This window comes from Arachis stenosperma, chromosome 9 (genome assembly GCF_014773155.1).
Source record: "Arachis stenosperma cultivar V10309 chromosome 9, arast.V10309.gnm1.PFL2, whole genome shotgun sequence".
Taxonomy (NCBI): Eukaryota; Viridiplantae; Streptophyta; class Magnoliopsida; order Fabales; family Fabaceae; genus Arachis; species Arachis stenosperma.
The window spans coordinates 18,060,107-18,083,840 of record NC_080385.1 but is presented as its reverse complement, the minus strand read 5'-3'; the positions used below and the strand labels follow the sequence as shown (position 1 = coordinate 18,083,840).

Here is a 23,734-nt window from a genome sequence, read left to right as displayed (position 1 = left end):
GAAGATTTTGTTTTTCAAATCAATTTTTTTCAAGTTTTCAAAGTTTTTCAAAATCAAATCTTTTTCAAATCATATCTTTTCAATCAAATGTTTTCAAAATCAATTTCTTTCCTTTTTCAAAGATACTTACTAACAATTAATGATTTGATTGAACATTTTTTGCCTTTTCTGTTAAGGAAGGTTTTATGTTTGAATCATATCTTTTCTTGTTAGGCAAGTCATTAAATTTTAAAAATCAAATCTTTTTAAATTGTTTTCAAAATCAAATCTTTTTAAAATGTTTTTCTAATCATATCTTCTCAATCACATCTTTTTAAAAATCAATCATATCTTCTTAACTACATCTTTTTCAAAATAGTTTTCAATCATATCTTTTTAATTTCTAATTTCAAAATCTTTTTCAAAAAATCACTTGATTACTTTTCCACTCTTATTTTCGAAAATCAATTAAGTGTTTTTCAAAATGTTTTCAAAATCTTTTACTTAAATTTTCGAAAATTACTTCCCTTCTTCTCACATCCTTCTATTCATGGACTAACTCTATTCCTTAGTGCAAAATTCGAACTCCATCTTCTTTGATAAGTTCGAATTTTCTACTTCTGTCTTCTACTTTTCTTCTCCTCTGACACCTCAAGGAATCTCTATACTGTGACATAGAGGATTCCATGTTTTCTTGTTCTCTTCTCTTTCATATGAGCAGGAACAAAGACAAAGGCATTCTTGTTGAAGCTGACCCTGAACCTGAAAGGACCTGACCGAATTCTTCAAAGAAGAAGAACACATGGCAGCCGAAAACAACAACAATGCCAACAATGCAAGGAAGGTGCTGGGTGACTTTACTGCACCTACTCCCGACTTCTATAAGACTTACTGCTTTCTCAATTTCTCACAAATGCAATGCTGTTGTATTTTTATTTTTTTGTGTATTTTATTGATTTACATTAGAATATATTTATGTGTTTGTGTAACTGTTTATGATTTCATATATTATTTTATTATAATCTAGTTATTCCGGTTGAGCCTAGTTGAGGCTTTCAACCTTTGATAAAGTAGCCAAAACGGTTCGATTAGTTCAATTTTCAAAACCTTGCTTTAATTATATTAAAACGGTTTAATTTTGATGCACTGAAGAGGAGACTTGTGGCCTTTTCAGGACGACGCTCTTCCTCTCTTGGAGCAGGCAGTTCGCAGCCTTCCTTCCCTGTCTTGCAGTTGGTTGCTCTCGCTAGAGAAGAGCAGACACGGGTTTGATCTTTGATCCTTTTGTGTGCAGGGTTCCATCCAGAAAGAAGAGAAGAAGAATGGAGGCTGCGAAACGGTTACAAGGAAACTCATTATCACTTTTCAGCGAAGGCATTGGCTTTGTTTTGTTGCGTTGGTCCGCTCTTCGTGATGCTGTCGAGAACCAGTGGGGTGGCCCTGACTCCCGCCTCAAGGCCGATAACCTCGCCACCGATATCCTCTCCTGGTTCACTCAATCCAGAGGTTGCTCGCTATTACACTGCTTCAATTATTGTTATTTTGTTTTAGATCCTTAATATTTTTATTTTCTGAATGATTCGCAGAGCCGCTTGATACTGATGACTTGGAGGACAAACTCTATGATGGCATGACTTCGCTCAATGTAGTGGTTGAGGCTGGCAGCATTAAAGAGGTGCATCTTTCTTTCTTTGTTGGATTAATACATATTATTTGTTGTTGAATTTTGCTCATGTTGCTTGTTTGCAATAATTAAGGTTTAAATGTAGTTGTTATCTTTAGTTTACCATAGTGTTTGAAAGTAAAGTTACCTAATTTGTTAAGCTCAATGGAAGTGGGTTGAATGTTAGTTGAACTTTAACTACAAGGTTGAGGGTTTGAATCTTCGGAAACTCTCTTTGGAGAGGGCTGCATTCTTTTACCACCTCGATCACAACATCAGTCTTCCCTGTCTTTTTATTCATAGGTGGAAACTGAAAACTTAATATCTGGCCATCATAGGCATAATTAATGGTACACTATTTAGTCTTTAGTTTTTGGAATGAACATATCATTAGTCACCAATTTTCATGTTCATGTCATATGTTTCTATTTTGTATTTTAAAATCTTGATATACCTTTTGTTTTGTATGTATTTTATTTGGAAAGAAGCAGTTAAGTAGGGCTCTGGTGTCCATATCCATTTGTAGCATAGATTAAACTTAATGTGAACTGTGTCCTAAGGTCATTTTTTCAAACTTAAAAGAAATTAAAGCTGTGTATGCCACTGCTAATGACTCCTTTGTGATGTATCTGTGTATTTGCAGTATTTTCTTGTGATTCTCATTTTTTCATGTTCATGTTATTATTACGAACTAATGTAGGTAGCTAAAAATCTAATGGTTATGCATGAGGAATGCTTAGAAGGAAACTTTGTGACCATTGAGCGTTATAGGCAGGCCATTGTTAACCAAGCTGCGCATCCTCGTGCAGTGCCACAGGTAAATGATAGCATAATATTTTTGAATGAGTATGAGCCTTGATTTGTTATATTGCTATTCTATAAATTTTTTACACTTGTGTATATGATTGATTTAGGCTTTTCCTTGTCCTATATGACTGGATTTTTTTAGGAGGGAGCAACGTTAAAGTATATTATTTGATGGGAATGTGATGCATGAGTTTGCTTTGCCCATACTATATTTAGGAGGAGAAACATTAATATTTTAATTCTATAACTTCTAATTTCTAAACGAGCTTAAATGTTCAGACATTATTCATAATAGCGCATCATGGTGTCATTTTGGTTCATGTACTCAACCGCACATATAGTGAAAAAAATTTTGTTGTTGGCTGACACGTGAACATTTTCTCTTGTTTACATCTTTGCTAAGATACAACTGGAAGCTCATCCACATTACTTGAATTTTGAAGTAGTAGTAGTAGTTTTTTTTTATGATTTATTTATTTTTTTTAAATAGATTGTGATGATGAGGATGATGATGAGGATGAGGAAGATGATGATGTCCAAGGTGGTCAAAATGGTGAAAGCAGTGCTAGGCAAGCTACTGCGGATTGATGATGAGCCTCTCAAAAAGGATGCAGGTGAAGCAGAGGATGGATGGGTTGTAGTTTCAAAGAAAAAAAACAAGGTTAGAAAAAATTAGATGAAGAATAGTTCAAATTTTCCTTTAGGATGGTGCAATCTTCCTCTGGTTTCTATTGGTTTTTGTTGTATTGCACCTTTTACCTCAAAGAGTGTTACTTTGTAATTAATTTTTGTTTGCTTATTTAAAGGAATCAATCGGCTGAGCCTGAGGTCTTTAAAAATAGTAAAATATTGAGAAGAACGTATTTAGGGTTTTAACAGTCCAACGTTAACATTCCTAATTATATATCCTTTAGTTTTCGCGACCTTTATGCAAAATATGAAAGTTCATTTCAAATACTTACATTGAAAGCCTTGAATTATGTGTTATCCTCGCTTCTATTTTCCGAGCACTTTCTTCAATGCATTGACTGAATTATTTTTTCTTGCTCCTACATGAGTAGTAGTATCCTGCACTCCTGAATTTTTACCGCATCTAAGTATTGGAAACCAAGTATTTGACTATTTGCAAAAAGTGAATAAGGCATAATGGATTTATTACCTTTGGAGCAGCCTGGACTTATCGAGTTTCTAATTTTAGGAAATAAACTGAGGCATCGATCTGTTTTTATTGTGCGGAGTAACTTAAGAAAGTTTTGAATTGGGGATTGTTCTTGAAATAATTTGGAATCCAAATCTTGGTGATATGAAAGGCTAGTTTGAAGAAAGTCCTTAGGCTCTTATTGCGAACTGCAATTAGGTACCTTAATAGATTTATTTGAGTTTATCGCCACAAACCAAGAAAAAAAATGGTAACATAACGGTATATATATATATATATATATATAAAAGAATTTATTCAATATTCTGAAAGTTGGTTCAAATTGAATTAAAAATTGGTCGATTTTAAAATTTCATCTAAACTGCACGTTGATCTGCAGAGCCACAAAAAAAAAAGGAAAAAGAAATGGAGAGGGCGGGAGGAGAATTAGAAAACAGAAAAATTCTATTATTTTCTTTTTTCCCCTCTCAAAGGCGCTCATCTTCTTTCTCACACCACCGCCGGTTACCATGCCATGGTAACTGACACAACTTTGTGCCCCTTTTTTTGTTCTTGTTTTATTGCTTGTAACTTTTTTTTTCTGTTCTTCAATTACAACGATGCATCCTCAGTCCCTCACAACTACAGTTGGAAATGAGCCGACCTAGACCAAGCTCAAGCTTGACTTACCAAAATTAAGTTTAACTTACGGCTCAACTCATTACTAATCGAGCTTATTTCTTAAATTCAAGTTCGACTCATCGAAAGCTTACGAGTTAGCTCAAATAATAGGAACATGATCTATAATTCTATATTAATAAATTATAACTCGTATATTTTAAAAAATCAATTTTATATATTGTCTATCTATCAATAAATTATAAATTTTTTATTTATATTTTACATCAAAATTATATGTAAAAATAAATATAAAATTTTAAATAATTAAGATTAATATATATATATATATATAATTATATATTACTATTTCATATGTATATATACAATATTAAAAGTATAAATTAAATGCATATATAATATAGTTTGTCCACTTATTCATATGATTTGCATGGTTTTACATTCTCTTTCCCGATTTTGTGCTATGATTGAAAACATGCTTCTTTGGCTTTTATTTTCTTTTATTTAAATCCTCTCTTATTACCATTCGATGCCTTGATATGTGTGTTAAGTGATTTCAGGGATTACAGGGCAAGAATGGCTTAGAGGATGGAAAGGAAGCGTGCAAAAGTAGAAGGAATACAAGAAGTTGAAGAAATTGCTAAGCTGTCCAACTTGACCTCTTCGCACTCAAACGGTCATAACTTGATCTACATAGGTCCAAATGACGCATTTCTAGTTGCGTTGGAAAGCTAACATCCGGGGTTTCGATTTGATATATAATTTGCTATAGTGGCCGTACAGATATGTGATGCGAACGCGCGCTCCATGCGGATGCGTCGCATCTGCGAAAATCAGCGTGGCATATTTCATAACCAGCGAATTCTGGGCTGTTTTTGACCCAGTTTTCGGTCCAGAAAACACAGATTAGAGGCTATAAAGTGGGAGAGTCCATACATTTATTCAGAAGTCACACTTTTCATAAATTAGATGTAGTTTTTAGAGAGAGAGGTCTTAGGATTAGGATTCCTCTTAAAGGATTTAGGAATATTTTTATCTTTTTCATCACAGGTTCAATGTTCTTTTTATTTACTTTCTCTTTTATTTGTTTATGAACTTTTCATGTTAGGATTTTCTTAATTAATATAATTTGAGGTATTTCAGACTCATGATTGCTTACTTCTATTTATTATATAAGTAATTTAGATTTTTTACTATTGGCTTTAGTTGATTAATTGGTAACTCTTGAGTTGTCAAACTCATCGTGATTGATAATTGTTATCTTTGCTGATTAATTTAGATTCCTATAACTCTAGTCTTTCCTTGAGGAGTTGACTAGGACTTTAGGTGTTAAATTAATTTGTCCACTTAACTGACCTTCATAGTTAGAGGTTGACTTAGTGGGAGCAAAAATATAATTCTCATCACCATTGATAAGGATAACTAGGATAGGACTTTCAGTTTTCATACCTTGCCAAGGGTTTTATTAGTTATTAATTTATTAATTCCTGCAATCTCTTTCTCCTGTTCAAACCTTTTCAAAACCCCAAAATATACCTTTGCATAATCAATAATAAATAATACTTCCTTGCAATTCCTTGAGAAGACGACCCGAGGTTTAAATACTTCGGTTATCAATTTCAAAGGGGTTTGTTACTTGTGACAACCAAACATTTGTACGAAAGGATTTTCTGTCGGTTTAGAAGCTATACTTACAACGCGATTATATTTGTGAATTTCTTTACTAATAGAAAATCCGTTCGTCAATGTGACTAAACCCTAATTTCTTAGACCTTTTTAGTCTCATCTAAAATTCATCAACCGCCAATTCCTTGGTCACTTAATTCCAATTAGAGGGTGAAGTTCAATTCTAGTTTATATGCCACAAAAATCCTAATTACCCAAATATAAGAGGATTATATGTCACGTATCCTGTTAAGTCCAGATAATTAGAAATTTAGGAGAATATATTTTAAAGTTGTTATTCAAGTAAAAAGCTTTTCCAAGTTATACAAGAACTCAATTAGAACCAAGGTCATACTTTCGTTCCACCCAGATTCATAAAATAAAGAACGAAAACAATTCTTGAAATATAAATCAGTACATGAATTAAAATAAAAAAATAATAGTATCAATCCATACAATAGACAGAGCTCCTAACCTTAACAGTGGAGGTTTAGTTGCTCATGGTTCATAGAGAAAACAAGGATTCTGAAAAACTGTAAAGTGCGGAATGAGGTATAAAAGAAGAGAAGAGATTTTTTTCCATTTTATATCTAATCCTAATTAATGTAAAATATATTTTCTAAAAATAAATAATATCTTTTTCTATTTTTAAATAAAATAAAGTTTAAATCAGAATTAATAGGAGATTGCGTGCTTGCTTCTTGGAGAGTTGGGGACCACTTGATTCCTTAATAATCCACGCCTAACTTGAGAAATCTCAAGTTAGGCGCAGCCTTGGCCGAATTGATGGAGAAGAAGTATGAACTATTATACATCGTTGAAAAGCTCTAGAAGTAAGCTTTTCAACGCCGCTAAAATCACTTCAATTAGATCTCTGTAGCTCGAGTTATTCAGGTTTAAGTGCAGAGAGGTCAGGGTTGACAGCATCATTCGCCTTCTTCTCTTTTTCTATGAAAACTCCATCAAATCCATCCGAATGCTACCTAAAATAAAAAGAATTGTACACGACTCAAAGTAGCATCCATAGTGGCTAATAGATAATTAATTCTTGATTAAACTCTACAAATTAAATGCAAATTCACTAGGAAAAGATAGGAAAGATGCTCACGTATCACCTATCATTTTAAAGAATTTTCGTTCATGCAAAATACTTAAGGCTGTAGCTATTGAAAATCCAAATGATGTTGATCAAGCTACTGAAATTGTTCTCAGTGAAATTATTCTGGCATCAAAAGTTCTATAATATTCACTGAAATTACATCAATTTGTGATCTTCTGGCATGTCTCACACGTTTAGTATATATCTTGGAGAGTAATTACAAGTATTAGGACACAAACAGAATTGCATCAATTTGTGATCTTCTGGGACAACGTTATTTCTTCTTCTTTTCTCACACTTCAATCCGTGAACTTAGCCAACATGGCAGAGTAAATTAAGCAGGGTCCAATCTGCTTGCAACAAGTAGATTATGAATAAGAATACATTGGAGGGTTAAAAATAGAAGTGATGATTATTATCACATGCGTCTAAATAACAAAAAGTAGTCTTAAATATGTCACATTCATCAGTGTAGAAAGAAGAGAGAACACAAGTGAGGGTGAGTTGATGAATGAATAGTGATGAGAAAAACATGGACGAAAAAAGCGACAAGGAAAGAAAGATTTTGATGGAAGTGCTTGGTTGAATTTCAGTGCCTTTTGCAAACTATAAGAACCGCAACTAATCAACCGGTTAATTAAGTGATTATATTTTCCAAATTAGATTTTGAACAGTTAGAGAGAGAATTTGAGGATTTAAATGTGATTTTTGGACTCAGTAGGTTTTTCTGAGTTAGAAAATGTGTTTTCTGCAAAAAACCTTGAAAAACTGCGAACTGGCAATTGAACCGGTTGAACCGGTTCAAGTTTGCCCGGTGCTACGCGAGAAAAAGTGAAAACAGCAAAAAATCTTAGAAAAATATTAGAAGTCAAAAATCTAGCGTTAATTTTAAAGGTTTGGCCCAAAGTTGAGCCAAACGGGCTGGACCGGGTCCAAATTGGGCCCAAGCCCAACATCATATAAGTCCATTAAGTGGCAAACTCTGCCACTTTTAATTCTAAATAGCAGCAGCAACGTGAAAGTGAAGAGAGGAGAGGTAAGGGTTTTATTTACTATTTATCATCTTCTTCTTGGAGCCATATCTCACTCTCCGGAGTTCCGATTCGTGTGCCGTCAGTTGCTATACAAAGCTCTTGCCAAGTCCCTTAGTTCTATCCCACTTGTGTATGTAAGAACTCAAAATTCCCTGCCCAATTTTGTGCCCTTTGTGAAATTCAAATTTTGGGTTTTGATTTTGAGTGATCTTTGTGATTTTGGGTAGGTGTTTAGGTTCACTCTAATCCTTGTTTAGTATTGGGTTTTGGCTACAAAAACTGTTGGAAAAGATAAGAGGCTTTGAAACTCTTGTGAAAATTTGATTACGAGGAGCCCTAGGTTGATTTGTGATGATTTGTGTGTATATAGCTTGATTATTGTGAGTTTGGAAGCTATTGGAACTTGTTAGTGCTTGTTGAAGTGGAAGTGGAGGCTTGCTTGTGGTTGAAAGCTTGGATTGTGCTTAATTTTGAGTTTTGGTGCATATTGGAAATCGGCCAAGGTATGGTTTCGGTTTCCTCTATGTAGTATATAATATTCATGGACACTTAGGCTAGTGACCTATAGGATAGGTTTAGATTTAAATGATTGTGAGTTGTTAAATAATGATATGCGATGATTTATGATGAATTGATGATTGTTGAGTTTGATTATGATGATTGATAGCGATATGATGAGGATGAATGATTTGTAAAGTTGAGAAGTGAATTGTGTTGGTATATGTGATATTGTTGTTGATAAATTGGTGTTGTAGTTGGGAAAATGTTAATGAGGTTTGATATATGTGATATATTGATGTTGAGATTGATGATGAGTAAAAGTGAAGGAAAATGTGGTAAGCTTGGTGTAATATAACAGAGAGGGTTATTTTGATGAGAATTGGAGTTTGGAATGGTTTGGTTTGGATTTAGTTGAGACAAAAATTTCTAATAAAATAATAGTTCTTAATAATCAAATTATTCCTAATCATATATCTGGCTATACTATGTATACAAGGTTCTAGTGCGACAAATTGAAATGATCATTATGGAAAATGTGAACAAATGATCACATAGAATATTAACATTAAATATTCGCATAAGATAAAAATAACTTAGATATTTATTTATCAGTAATAAATTATCTGACATACCAAGCATAAAGAATCGAAAAGCATTCAGCATAGCTTTTCAGATCATCCTAACGAAACTTGTGACATTCAGTGTTGCAACATTCGTCAATGCATTTTATCCTCTTTACTAAATTATACGGATGGCGTTTTTGACATTGTTTTCTACATTCTACTAACGTAGATGAAATATAATCATTCGTAAATACAGAGTTATAAGATTCAGCAGTATTAGTAGAACAAATAAGCATTCCAATTATCAACATTGTAATTGCAAGTGGTGCACTGTTTTTAGCCATAGATTCCTCTTCTTTTTTGTGCTATTGCAATAGCGCATATATATATATATATATATAGGTCGTGTTTCATGTAGGTTTAAAATCTTCCTTAGTATTGTTATATTCATTACTGTATATAAGTTATATACAATAATGATTTTAGAACTGTAATAATAATTTTCACTTAATTCGTGTCTTTTCCTTATACTAAACGAGTAAAAGTTACCAATTATCATTATAAACAAAGAATTTAATTTTCATCAGTGTAAAATAATTTTATATATATATGTATTTAATTACGTAATGCTATATTTTTAAAATTAAATTAAAAAAACACTTTTCATTAAACAAATATTTAGATTGCCTCTTGAATTCAACAATTTCAAAACATAGTGATCCTATAGTAATGCTATTTGGTTGTCAAACAATATTAAAATTTAAAACTATATATAGATTACAAAGGAGTGAAAGAATAATATAATTGAAAATGTAATATCAATGTAAATTGCCCTATGCAATGATATTGAGGACAAAGAAAAATGTCTTAACTATTTTTAATTGAAGTTACATTTAGATACAATAAAAGTAACGTAAGCTATTGTTCTAAGCATCCTGCTAGAATTATGATCTCTGTGAGTAAACAAAATTAATTTTAATAATTAAGTAACTTGGTTTGAATTAAAAGAAATATATAAAACTTTTAAAGGGGATCTCAATTACATTGTAACGAATTCAAAATCAATTTAGAATGAAATATGAAAGTTTTAAAAAAAGTGCGACATATTTAAAGACGATAATTCATAATCAAATATTTCAACTTTAATTTACTTACCACTCATATAAATTTGCAACTTCTAATACATGTTGATTTGACAAGTTATTAAGTTGATCAACATGACAAGTTGATAAGCTTAAGAAATGATATTTTTCTTCTATACCACCATAGAAATAGTATAAATAGGTGGTTAGGTTTAAACTAGTATATGAAATTTTTATGAATTATAGTAAGAGTTGTTGGAGGTCTAGTAAATTGATGTTGAGTTTTTATATTTATTTGCAATCAACTTCTTTTAAAGTGAAAGTGTTGGTAGAGAAAAAATGAAGAATTCATCACTCTTTAATACAGACAATAGAATTCACATATAAAAAAAGTTATAAATTTAATAAGGAAAAGTATATGGAACCAACTAATAATCAGCCAAAAATAGAACAACATAATTAATTATAATTAGTTTTATTAATTTATAATTTAATTTGTTTTTTAAATTATTGTTTACCACGTTCAAAATATGAGGGAAGATAGCTAGTGATAGGAGAGAATCACAGAACAGATGCTTTGATTATTCATTAGTTGGTTCCATATAATTAATTATGTTTTATTAATGCGTAACACATGAAACATAGAAATCATATCCAAAACCATCCAATTTACAAGAAAAAGAAACATCCGTGTAGCTATCAGTAGCAATATCCGGTTAAAGTTACCGGTGCCTCTGGTTTACCAATTGGCTGATTCTTGGCTTATATAAAGTTGGTTCCCTAGCATTGTTGATTTAATAATAATTAAATTTGGTATATTTTTTTTCTCTGTAATGTTAGTATTTTCTCTTTATATTTAGATTGAGCGTTTATACTATTTAATTTAGTATTTTTAGTATAATTGAGGCTTAACTTTTGATGGAATATCACAAATTACTATACTTTACATGTTATTTTCTGATAGTAGTGCTGCAATCCACATTGCTTGGAACCCAACCTTCCATGAGAGAATGAAGCATATTGAAATGGATCGTCACTTCACACAACAATTAACGCAGCCTGCTTTGTTCAAATCATAGACATCTTCTTCCCTTCCATCTGTGATATAAGGATTTAAAAATAGGAATTTCGAGTAACGTATTCATTAATCAATTGAAATACTATTTCAGTATAAATACGGAAACAAGTCTATATACATATTTCGGTGTACTTAAAGAGTCAAAGACTATAGACAATGAGTGTTGGCGTGTTGCTCATGATTTTATTGTTCATTTATTATTGTTATCTCTTCCTGTTTGAACAAGTCCACTCTTGTTGCTTATGCTTATGTCATGCATGACAACATTGTTAAATAATTGGAGTTTCCTCTGCTTCTTATCTTAGAATTCAAAGTTCTTTGAACCTCTCAGGCCAGGTTATATCTGTTGGCTGGATCTACTATTTAACAAGCACTGTCTTATTATTCTGCACTCTAACTGTTTGATAAAATGTTGCATAGGTCAATTTGGTAACAACTATCATTTCAGGTTTGGAACAAAGTTTGTTCAATGTTTCTTTTATTTCCAGGTTTTAATTTGTGGCAACTTTGATCTCAATTTAGTAGATGTACATATTTATGCTTCCTAATCGTGATATTGAATGGTGTAGAAGCAAACTGAGGCAGACAGGGTGCACTTCTTTATCTCCAATGGCATCTTCCAAAGCTTTCCAAATAAAACTTGTTGTATTTGTTGGTCTCTTGCTTGTCTCAAAATTTAAGGGCATGGAAGAAAATATGATGTCTGAAAATTCTTATTCATATACTGATAAAACTTTAACTTTCCCAGCTCCTCAAATAAAATATGATGTCTTTGTTAGCTTTAGGGGCACAGATATTCGCCAAGGTTTGCTGAGTCATTTGATTAAGGCATTTCATCTAAAACAAGTTTTTGCCTTTGTTGATGACAAGCTTGAGAGGGGAGATGACATATCAGATGCACTTCTTGGAGCAATAGAAAAATCGCTGATTTCATTGATCATATTCTCACAAGACTATGTTTCTTCGAGATGGTGTTTAGAAGAACTTGTGAAAATAGTGGAGTGTAGAGAAAAAGATGGACAAACCGTAATACCTGTTTTTTACAAAGTAGATCCATCAGATGTACGATATCAAAAGGGCACCTTTGCAAATGTGTTTGCTGAACACGAGGAAAGGTATGATATGATCAAGGTGCAAAACTGGAGAACCGCTTTGAAAAATTCTGCTGATTTATCAGGATTTCACTCAACAAATTTTAGGTAAGTCTTTTCCTGCTTTTTTACATGGTTATATGCTACCTTGTAAGCAGTTATTGCATAAGTGTCGAGATTAACAATTGCAATGTAAATTGATTGTATATTAGGTAAGTCAATGATACATTGAATGATGATAATGTGATATATGTGTGGCCTTGTGTGTACATGTAATTTTCTTTTACTTTGTAGTTCTGAATTTCACCTGTAGAAGCACATAGTAAAGTTAGTCTTCTCTAGGTTCATATTCATGAAGCTTTTAGATTGCTAATAAAAGAAAACAAAGGTTCCAAACTTCCAAATTAACAATAAATGTATATTTCCTTTTCCTTTGTTGTTGTATAGGAATGATGCTCAGCTTGTTGATCAGATTGTTGATTTTATATCATCAAGATTAAATGACATGCATCAGGTTAAATCAAAAGGACTTGTTGGAATTCACAAACCAATTGCACAGTTAGAGTCGTTGATGCTCAAAGAATCCGAAGACGTACGTGTTATTGGAATTTGGGGTTTGGGCGGTATTGGTAAGACAACCATTGCAGAAGAAGTATACAACAGAATGTGTGCCGAATTTGAATCTTGTTGTTTCTTGGCAAATGTAAGAAAAGAGTCAGAAAGAGATGGAATAATGTCTTTGAAGAAGAAACTCTTTTCTACACTATTGAATGAACAAAATTTGAGAATTGACTTACCAAAGGGATTGCCTGATTATGTTGAGAAAAGGCTTGGGCGCATGAAGGTTCTCATTGTTCTAGATGATGTGAATGATTCTGACCAGTTAGAAACTTTAATTGGAGCTCGTGATTGGTTTGGATTAGGCAGTAGAATCATTATAACAACTAGAGATAAGCAAGTGCTAGTTGGAGAAGCTGAAGAGATATACCAAGTTGAGGCATTGGATTGTGATGAATCTCTTGAACTCTTCATTCTAAATGCCTTCAAACAAAACCAGTTTGAAATGGAGTATTGTGAGCTGTCAAGGAGGGTGGTCAAGTATGCCAAAGGCATTCCGTTAGTTGTTAAAGTTTTGGCTCAACTTCTTCGTGGCAAACGAAAGGATATATGGGAAAGTCAATTGGAGAAACTTAAAAGAATGCCTAATAAGAAAGTTCATGATATAATGCGGCTGAGCTATGACGATCTTGATCGTCAAGAGCAACAGATTTTCTTAGACATTGCCTGTTTTTTCAATGGATTGAAGCTCAAGTTGGAATACATAAACGTTTTACTGAAAGACCAAGATTATGCAGTGGCTGCTGGGATGGAAAGGCTGAAAGATAAGGCTCTTATAATTATTTCTGAGCACAATATTGTATCTATGCATGATATTATTCAAGAAATGGCTTGGGAGATCATTAAAGATGGCTCTGCTGAATACCCTGGAAACCAACTTCGGTTATGGGATTCTCACGACATATATCAAGTATTGAAAAACAATAGGGTAAAACTCAAAAGTTTGGTTATTTATTTATTTATGGGGAAAATATGCTTTTAATGTTGTTTGAAATTTCTATACTTCTTTGTTGATAGGGGAGTGAGGCCATTAGAAGCATATCCTTCAACTTTTCAGCAATTAAGGACCTTCAGTTAAGCCAAGAAGTCTTTGCTAAGATGAGCAAACTACGATTTCTAAATTTCTATAGCAACATATCTCAAGAGGCCATGTATAGTTCTGATGGACTTCCATCTTCGTGGAACAAAGGCCTGTGTCTTCCTCAAGGACTTGATTCTTTGTCAAATGAAGTAAGATACCTTAGCTGGATGCATTACCCTCTGGATTCCTTGCCAACCAACTTTTCTGCAGAAAATCTAGTAATATTGGACTTGTCCTTCAACCGAATGGAAAAACTTTGGTGTGGGGTGAAGGTAAGTTGTATATATTTGTGTCCTATTATATGAAATGTCTTTAATTAGCTGTGTTTGATTCTTTTTTTAAAATTGTTCTAATTGGTGCAGAATCTGGCAAATTTAAGGATCCTTAGATTATATAATTCCTTACACCTGACCATGCTGCCAGACTTGTCGAAAGCCAGAAACCTTGAAATACTAGTTATTCGCAAGAGTTTCAGTTTCCTTTATGTACATCCATCTGTTTTTTGTCTCAACAAGCTTGAGATATTGGATCTAGGAGGGTGCGTTTCCCTTAGGCAGCTCCGAAGCTATATCCATTTGAGCTCTCTCCGTTCTCTCTCTCTCGCCGGCTGCGTAAGGCTACAGGACTTCTCCGTTACCTCAGAGAATCTGGAAGAGTTGAACTTAGAGCTCACAGGTATCCAACAACTACCGACATCCTTTGGGCGCCAAAGCAAACTCGAAACATTACATCTAGGATTGTCTGATATTCAGAGCATTCCTGAAACCATCAAGAATCTCACAAGGTTCAAGTATCTTAGCATCAGATATTGTTGGAACCTCAGGGAGTTACCAGAGCTTCCCCCATCTCTTGAGTATCTAGACGCCACCGGATGCGCATCACTCAAGACAGTGTTGTTTCCATCATCGGCTGCCTTGCAGCTTAAGGAAAACAGGAAAAGCATTTTGTTCTGGAATTGCTTGAAATTGGATCAACACTCCCTTGGGACTATTGAATTGAATGCTCGAATCAACCTCATGAAATTTGCATACCAGCATTTATCAGCATTAACACATGACTACTATAAAGATAATGACAATGAAGCCATCTATGTGTATCCAGGAAGCAATGTTCCAAAGTGGTTGGAGTATAGAACATCACATGATTATGTAAATGTTGATGTCTCTTCTTCGGCTGCGCCACATTCCCCTTCGTTGGGCTTCATATTTTGCTTCATTGTTCCACGAATCCTCTCGGATGGTTTTGCTTTCAGGTTTACCATAAGTGTTGGTGGAGATGAAGGAAACAATGTCAAATTTTACTTGGGGAAACCACTTGAAAAAATTGTTTCAGATCATGTGTTTCTCGTGTATGATCACCGGCTTACTCACTTCCTTAATAGCAGAAGCAATGTTGAAGTTCAACAGAGGCTTAAAATTAAGGTTGCGGCGGTGACACAGACAGGGAAATCAGATTATGTGCCTGTGAAGCTAAAAGGGTTTGGAATCAGGCCAATAAAAGCATCAGAATATCAAAATTTCATTCAGAAAATGGAATTGGTTGATAAGAGGACGAAAAGAGCTGGTTCACTTACTTTGGTTGGAAATACTTCACTTGAAAGATTTTGCTTCCAAGACCAGAAAACTTACTTTGACTTCATTCAAGAAATCAACTACGTTGATGGTTGTTGGAAATTCAAACACCATCAATTCACTAATTATTCATATAGGTATTTTATTTGATTTTAGGTGCATTAATAAATAGTTTTATGTTTGAAAATAGTTTTTCAGGATGTATTATGTGATTGTATTTTGTTTTATTCTCCGTAGATAAATTAGACATTTAAATCTCTTGTATTAGAGAACTACACTATAATTAGATATAGAGAAAAAAAAAACTCAGACATATTTTTCCTAGTATAATATGCTTCTCTCTTTTCTTATAAATATAGTACGTTTACAGATAAATGCTAATATACTCCGAAAAAAATTAGCTGCGCAACACTTCTTAAATTCTAAAATTTAAATTTTAAAATTCTTAAATTTTAAACTCTTAATTTTAAATTCTAAATTTTAAATTTTAAATCCTAAAATTTTAAATTCTAAATTTTAAACTTAAAGTATAAATTATAAATTCTAAATCTGTATAAAATATAATAAACAAAAAGTTAAGATTTATTTAATTAACAAGAAATACAATTTTGTTTATGGACTATTTTTTTTTTAAATATGAATATAATGCGTGTGTTATGCATGATTATGAATATAATAGTTGTTTTCTTCTTTTATGAATATTAACTTTTTTTTTTCAATTTGTCACTAACAAATTGGACCCTCAGAATTTTTGGATTATAAAAATATGAATGCAAATTTAAAGGTCTAAATTTTCAATGCACTATTTTAAATTTTGGGATACACAAATAAGAGGATACGATTGGCACATTTTAAAAAATTTATAAATCAAAATGATAAATTTAAGGATTAAATTTGTATATTTAAAAAGAGGTAAATACTAAATTGGTACTCGAAAGATTTTGAGCTGACAAAATGGTACTTGACTTTTGTTATTGACAAAATAGTCTTTAAAAGATTTCAAAATTTGACAAGCATACCCACGAGTTCGTTGGAGCACATCTCCAGTAAGCACAATGCTGACATGGCCACTACATTTTGATGACATGGCAAAAACTTCCCCAACCATAATCCTTCCCCTCCAACGCACTTTCCCTTCCCCCTCCCCAATGCACCCCCCTTTCCCCTTCCTTAATGCACTCTTCCCCCTTCCCAACCCTAATTCCTCCCTCTCCTTCCCTAACCCTAATCCTCCTTCCCCAATGCACTTCCTCTCACCCCAATCCAAAATCCCACCTTTTGAACTCTAATCCCCTTTTCTTGCCCCGTTGAACCCTAATTCCCCCTTTCCAACGCACTGTCTCACACTCTCAACTCACCCTCCCCAAAACAGCAGTGGAGCTCAACCTTCTCAGTTTTACAGAACTAGTGTCACTGACACCGCACTATTGCCATCTCGTCGTTGGGTTTTCTACGTCTACTAGCATCATCTGTTTCCTTTACCGGCCTCGTCTCCGTCACCTTTACTCGCTGCACACCGCTAGTTGCCACTTGTATCTGCTTGTTGCTCGTCTCCAGTCACTGTCTCTGCTTCTTCTGTCTGTGTTCTATCTTGGCTCTGTCGTGCCGTGCTTTTTCTGTCTCTGGTGTTCTTCTTCTGGTCTTGTCTAAATCGGCTTCTTACTTCGGTAGTGTCTGTATTAAGCTTTATTTTATTTTATTTTGATTATTGTATATAAATTTGTTTATTTTTTCTTAGTTTTATTGTTATTAATATTTTTGAATTATAAATTAATCTAAAAATTTAGAACAATTCATAATTTGAGACAATTCTGTTGATATTGAGATTATTGTTGCTGCTAGTGGTGGTGTTGAGAGAGGAAGAGAAGAGTGTGCATTGAAAAAGGAGGAGTGGTGGAGATTGTTGTTGCTGTTGATGTTGAGATTATTGTTGCTGCGAGTGGTGGAGTTGAGGGAGGGAGGGATAGTGTATGTTGGAGAGGGGGAGTGGTGGAGGTTGTTGTTGCTGTTGATGTTAAGGTTGTTGTTACTGCGAATGGTGGTGTTGAGGGAGGAAGGAGGAGTGTACGTTGGGGAGGAGGGTTGTGATGGGGGGACTACAATGGGGGGAGAAGTGTGCGTTGGGGATGGGGGTTGCGATAGGAAGGGAGAGGGAAGGGGAGAGAGTGTGCGTTGGGGAGGGAACTTTGGGGGTGGTTTGCCAGGTCACCGAAATACGGTGGCCACATTAGCATTGTGCTTGCAAGAGATTTGCTCCGACGAGCTCATTGACACACTTGTCAAATTTTAAAATTTGTTAGGAACTATTTTGTTAATAACAAAAATCAAGTACCATTTTGTCAGCGCCAGAATCTTTCGGGTACCGATTTGGTTTTACCTCATTTAAAAATGAGTCTCGCTACACCTTCAAGCAATTTTACATCCAAGATCATTCAAGCCATTTAGTTTACGCTGCGGGACTTCATCTTCTTCTTCTTCCTCCTCCTCCTCCTCCTTCTTTTTTTCATTATCGTCATCGTTACCACCACCATACTACCACATCCATCCCCTCCTCCTGTTTCTTTTTTATTTGAATTTCTTTAATCCCCTCCTTCCTTTTCTTGTTTCTCCTCTATCATCATTGTTGTCATCATCAACAACACCAACATTTTGCTAACATCTTTATTGATTCTGATTCTCTGTGGTGATCGAATAAATAAAAAATATTATCAAAACGAAACTATTATATAATATCAAATAAACAAAAAATGGTCCATTATATAAATTCGAATTCAGAAACACATGCGTTTCGAATGAACCAAAAATATTATCAAAACGAAACCATTATATAATATCAAATGAAGCAAAAATTGTCCATTATATAAATTTAAATTCAGAAACACTTACGTCTCGAATGAACTGAAAATTAGCTCAAAACAAAACCATTGTATAATATCAAATAAACCAAAATTGTCCATTAAATAAATTCGAATTTGATGATAATAATAATAATGACGATACGTATTAGAAGAAGATAATGACGATAACGATGATGATGATGATGATGATGATGATGATGATGATGATGATGGAGGAGAAGGATGAAATAGAAGAAGGAGACGAAATTCTAATAAGAGGAAGAAGAGGAAGAGAAAGAGATGGATTGAAAAATAATAAAAAAGAAGAAGAGGAGGAGGAGGAAGAAAAAAAGGTATTGTTGGTGACGACGATAACGAAATTGAAAAGAAGAGGAAGAGAAAGAGGTGTTGTTGGTGACGATGATAATGAAATTGAAAAATAATGAAAAAGAAGAAGAAAGAAGAAGCGTGAAAGAAGAAGTGCAAGGGGAGAAAAAAACAGAAAAAAGAAACCTGTAACTCAAATCACTTGAATGAATTTAAATATAAAATTGCTTAGATATAGAAAAGTACTCTTTAAAATTTTTTAAAACAAATCTAAGAGTTAGATTTATAAATTCCATATTATAGTAAAACACAGCAAACTTCAACAAAGCTTGAAAACACCGATAGAAAGTCAATATCAAAATTAGAAAAGTGTTGTTCACCTGCTATTTCCTTCTTCTACTTTATCGCACATGGAGTAGAAAATTTAAGGATCAAAATTAAATATTTCAAGGAGTTTGAAATATTGTACAAATTTGTTGGACCAGGGTCCTCTGAGGATTGACCTTGTGTTCTGAGGTGCAAAAAAATTATTTGACACATTTTTATGACCTTAGCCAATTAGATCTTGAGATGCCTCTCCAAATAGCTTGAGATGACTATGAATATTAGATGAGATCATGATTCAGGAATCAACAGAAACAAAGATCATATGGTTATTTCCATTTGGGGAAGCGGCGGCTTGGTCGATCTGACTCCGGCACAAGGGGCAGCCGGTATGAGAGCCAAGCCACCTATCAATGCAACATGTGTGGAATACATGCTTGCAACTGTGAAGCTTCCGAACACTCTCTTCTTCTTCGAACTGCGCCAAGCATATAACACACTCTGTTTGGTTCCTTCCATCAACAGAGCCACCTACCTTGTACTGGAAGGTAATGGAGTGCGACTCCAAGCTCGCGCCGCCGCAGCCGGAGAACTTGTTGTCCAAATATATTCCCGGTGGTGCCGGCATGTCACTAGTGTGACTGCACCATCCAAGCATGGTGAAGCTGAAGAATGTGAAGGCAATTATGAGTGCTCCAACTATGAGTATGCCAAAGACGATGTTCATTTGTTCCGGTGACATGGTCATGGCGACACAAATGAAAATGGATGAAAAGGAAGAAGGGAATATCTATGCAGACATTTATTATTGGAACTTGTCAAAGATGTTTGTTGACGATTACTATGTGAAGGAAACCACCAACTTAGTAGTTCTCAACAAAGCTAGTAAGTTAGAGCAGATAGAAAACATTCTATGTGTATTGAATATGATCTTTTGTAGCTAAATATGACAAACAATAAAGTATACTTATAATATTAAATTTTTGTAATAACGATCTTAAGTATATAAAGATGTTGTTATAATCTTTAAAAATTGAATATTAGTAAAATAAAAAAATTTAAATTTAATTATTTTGTTGGACCTATAGTTTTATCAAATTTATAATTAGGTCTTTATATATATATATATTTGTTTAATTAGATATTTATACTACTTTTGATTTTGTAATTAAGTCATTTTTGTATAAAAAATATTAAAATTAATAGAATATTTTTTTAAAAGAATATGTGATCAAAGATCTAATTAAATTCTTAACTGTAGTTATTTTCAATTTATAAAAAAATATCTTATAAATTCTAATATTTTTTATATTAAAAATTACCTAATTACAAAATTAAAAATAATATAAATACTAAATTAAAAAATATATATAAAGATCAATATAATAATTAAATCAAAATTTATTATAAAACAAGTCCAAGTTTACAATATTTGGTTCACGTATGGTAAAAAAATGTGCAAAGGGAAAATTAAATTTATTTTGAAAATAGTAAAAAGTTATATGAGTAAACAAAATTACTTATTAAAACAATTAATTTATACAATTATTTATCTTAAAAAAATACAAAAAATATTTTAAAATCATGCAGAAGAATAAAAAATAACAATAAAAATAAAAAGGGGGACCTTTCAAGAAGTAGTTGTGGCGTTGAAGACATCATAAATTCTAAGATGATATGCTTCGGATTTGGTTAAAACTAAGAATCTAGAACTACTAGTTCTCGGGCAAGCAAGAAAACAGTTGACAATTACGAAGGAGGAACATATGCATATTAATTACTTGGAGCTTTTAATAAGGATCTTATGGCGGCTTCACGGCATGGATCTGATTTTAATTAGTTTTAATACAGGAAAAAGCTCTACATTCATATAAAAATTACATGAATGGTATCTATGTAACTTTCATTCTACGTCCCACACTTTCGCTTGTTTTACATGCGCCTCTTATAACTTATATAACGAATTTTTATTTTGCGTTATCAACGTTTCTGAACGTAAACTTTTTCATATAACATAAACCTATTTTGCGTTCTTCTTCTCTTTCTTATTCTTAAACCTAATTAAATTCGTTGTTCTCCTCTTTCGCGTTTTTCTTCTCTGCATTATCGATCTAGATTAATTCAACACAATTATCTTCGTCGTTCATCTTCTTCTTCGTTTTCTTCTTCGATCTGCACTTTTGAATTGAAATAATGAATGAATCAACTTCGAATTAGTTGAATGAATGCGATTTTAATGATTCTTCTCAAACGCATCAATTTGATGAGGTTTATATTATTGAATTCTGAATCGAATTTAATGGAATGAAATTTCTAATTTTAATTGAAATGAATTGAATGGACTGAGGTGATCTACATCTGAATTGATTCAATTGAATTGATAATATGTAACTGTGAGTAAGTATGAGTGTCAGTAATTGTGAGTAACTCTGAGTAAATATGAGTAACTTTTTGCTTCGGTAAGTACTAAAGAGGTGGTTCATCACTTTCATATTTTCGGTTCGGTCCGCAGAAAAAAAGTCTAACAAAAATTAGACCAATATGTTCTTTTTTCCCCTAAGCACTCTATAATTGTTTCACTGTAATTAAGATTTCGGTTCACCATGAGTATTGTGTTCGGTTCATTCTGCACTACTCAAAACTCTTCTTCCTCACCTTCTACTGCTTCTTCACCAGAGAGAGAAGGAGGAAAAGACAAAAAATATAGCAGCAGTAACAACAAAAGAATGACGATAGGGTTTCAGGATTTAGGGTTTTAGGGTTTAGGGTTTATGGGTTCAGGGTTCAGGGTTCAGTGTACAGGGGTTTAGTGTGTTTCAAACTTTTGGTTCGCCCCGTATATTAATTTCGGTTCACTGTGTTCATGGTTGAGGGTTTAGGGTTTAGGGTGTAGGGTTTAGAGTTCAGGGGTTTAGGGTTTACAGTAGGGTTTAGGGTTTAGCATTTAGGGTTCAGAGTTTAGTGTTTAGGGTTCAGGTTCAGGGTTTAGGGTTTAGCGTTCAGGGTTCAGAGTTTAGAGTTTAGGGTTCGGGTTCAGGGTTTAGGGTTTAGGGTTTAGGTTTTAGGGTGTAGGATTTATGGTTTAGGTTTTAGGGTTTTATGGATTTAGGGTTTATGGATTCAGGGTTCAATGTTCAGAGTTCTGGTTTTAGTGTTTATGGTTTAGGGTTTAGGGTTCAGTGTTTAGGGGTTCATAATTTTTTGGTAAACAGAAGAGCGATTTGGATTACTCTTCTGAAACGAATCAAACTGACAAAGTTTGGATTATTCAATTTTGAATCGAATTGAATGGAATGCAATTGCTAATTTGAATTGAATTAAATGAAAGGAGGTATACTGAATTGAATTGAATTGAATTGATAATATGTAAATTTAGAGTTATTTGAATTTGATTTTATATACTAGATTATGTTTCGTTCACTCAATACTATACAATTGTATTATTTTCGATTCACCATGAGTACTATGTTCGGTTCACCATGAGTACTGTGTTTGGTTCACCATGCGTATTGTGTTCGGTTCATTTTGCAGAAAACTGTTTGAATTTGATTTTATATAATGGATTATGTTTCGTTTACTCAATACTATACAATTGTATTGTTTTCGGTTCACCATGAGTATTATGTTCGGTTCACCATGAGTACTGTGTTTGGTTCATTCTGCACTATTCACAACTCTTCTTCCTCACTTTCTACTGCTTCTTCACCAGAGAAAAGGAAGAAAAGACAAAAAAAAAATACAGCAGCAACAATAACAAAAGAATGACGATAAGGAGAAAATACGTGAAGAAGAAGGAACGCAAAAAAGGAGGAGAAGGAGGAACGCGAAGAAGAAGAAGAAGACAGAACCGTGCGTAAACGAGTGTGAGAAGAAGAAGAAGAAGAAGAAGAAGAAGAACGAGTGTGAGAAGAAGAAGCGTGGGGGAGAAGAAGCATTGGGCGATTTCGTGTGTATTCGACGCATGTATTTTACGTTTCATTTAATGATATTAAATTTTTTTGTATTGGACTAACTTGGTTACATGATTACATGGATGTGTAGCATCCCCGTTTAATATATACACGAGCAGTAGAATAACTGAATAAGAATTATAACATTAGTGATTTAACTATCTTTGTGGTTGGATTTAAAAATGAAATAATATTAGAATATTCTATTTTCGAAAAGACAATTCTTAGTCCAATTATATCAGTTGTATATAAAAATTAAGTACCGAACAAAATATATATATTAGAATATAAAATATATATTAAAAATAAATTAAATTATATATACATTAAAAATAAATTAAATTATATATACATTTATATTTGATGGCTAATTTTAATATGCAAATAATATTTTTGTTCTTAAACATAATTATAAATTTTTAAACATAAAAATCTAATCGAGAATTTGATAAAATTAATTAAATATTCAAAAAAATTCTACATCCAAGTCATTTATCTAACTAAATTCAACTAAGTTGTTCTGATGTATTTTTCGTTCACGCGCTTTTTCTTCTCGTACTCCTCTTTTTCCTACTTCCTTTCTCATTCGAATTTATTTTCTTCCATTTTCCTTCTCATCATCATCATCATCATCATCATCATCATCATCATCATCATCATCATCATCATCACTGCTGTTAGTGTCCC

At 33.1% G+C, this 23,734-nt stretch overlaps 3 protein-coding genes across 7 annotated transcripts; 2 read left to right on the top strand and 1 right to left on the bottom strand.

Annotated features, from left to right (window-relative positions):
- The first annotated feature begins 1,301 nt into the window (after nt 1-1,301).
- Nucleotides 1,302-3,125, top strand: LOC130949180 (pre-rRNA-processing protein TSR2-like). Its single transcript, XM_057877975.1, has 4 exons — nt 1,302-1,485; nt 1,566-1,654; nt 2,343-2,488; nt 2,954-3,125. Exons 1-4 carry the CDS (start codon nt 1,302-1,304, stop codon nt 3,123-3,125), a joined length of 591 nt encoding a protein of 196 aa, XP_057733958.1.
- Nucleotides 3,126-11,471: 8,346 nt separating this feature from the next.
- On the top strand, nt 11,472-15,916 carry LOC130948314 (disease resistance protein RPV1-like). Of its 5 annotated transcripts, none has more exons than XM_057877033.1 (5): nt 11,472-11,584; nt 11,669-12,447; nt 12,787-13,885; nt 13,975-14,310; nt 14,401-15,916. In XM_057877033.1, the coding sequence occupies exons 2-5, from the start codon at nt 11,774-11,776 to the stop codon at nt 15,757-15,759; spliced, it is 3,468 nt and encodes a 1,155-aa protein (XP_057733016.1). In that variant the 5' UTR covers nt 11,472-11,584; nt 11,669-11,773; the 3' UTR covers nt 15,760-15,916. The 5 variants fall into 5 exon arrangements, with proteins under 5 accessions (XP_057733016.1, XP_057733017.1, XP_057733015.1 ...); XM_057877035.1 differs by having other exon boundaries at nt 11,515-11,736; nt 11,818-12,447; XM_057877036.1 differs by having other exon boundaries at nt 11,519-11,696; nt 11,818-12,447.
- A 3,479-nt stretch (nt 15,917-19,395) lies between these two features.
- LOC130949179 (RING-H2 finger protein ATL34-like) lies at nt 19,396-19,845 on the bottom strand. The gene has a single exon (XM_057877974.1). It carries the CDS (start codon nt 19,843-19,845, stop codon nt 19,396-19,398), a length of 450 nt encoding a protein of 149 aa, XP_057733957.1.
- Nucleotides 19,846-23,734: the final 3,889 nt, after the last annotated feature.

Coding starts and splice junctions, on each gene's coding strand:
- LOC130949180 (XM_057877975.1), top strand. CDS start 1,302: ATGGAGGCTGCGAAACGGTTACAAGGAAACTCATTATCACTTTTCAGC. Junction 1,655..2,342: donor AGGCTGGCAGCATTAAAGAG/GTGCATCTTTCT, acceptor GAACTAATGTAG/GTAGCTAAAAATCTAATGGT. Junction 2,489..2,953: donor AGCATAATATTTTTGAATGA/GTATGAGCCTTG, acceptor TGTGATGATGAG/GATGATGATGAGGATGAGGA.
- LOC130949179 (XM_057877974.1), bottom strand. CDS start 19,845: ATGACCATGTCACCGGAACAAATGAACATCGTCTTTGGCATACTCATA.
- LOC130948314 (XM_057877033.1), top strand. CDS start 11,774: ATGTACATATTTATGCTTCCTAATCGTGATATTGAATGGTGTAGAAGC. Junction 13,886..13,974: donor AAGTATTGAAAAACAATAGG/GTAAAACTCAAA, acceptor CTTTGTTGATAG/GGGAGTGAGGCCATTAGAAG. Junction 14,311..14,400: donor AACTTTGGTGTGGGGTGAAG/GTAAGTTGTATA, acceptor TAATTGGTGCAG/AATCTGGCAAATTTAAGGAT.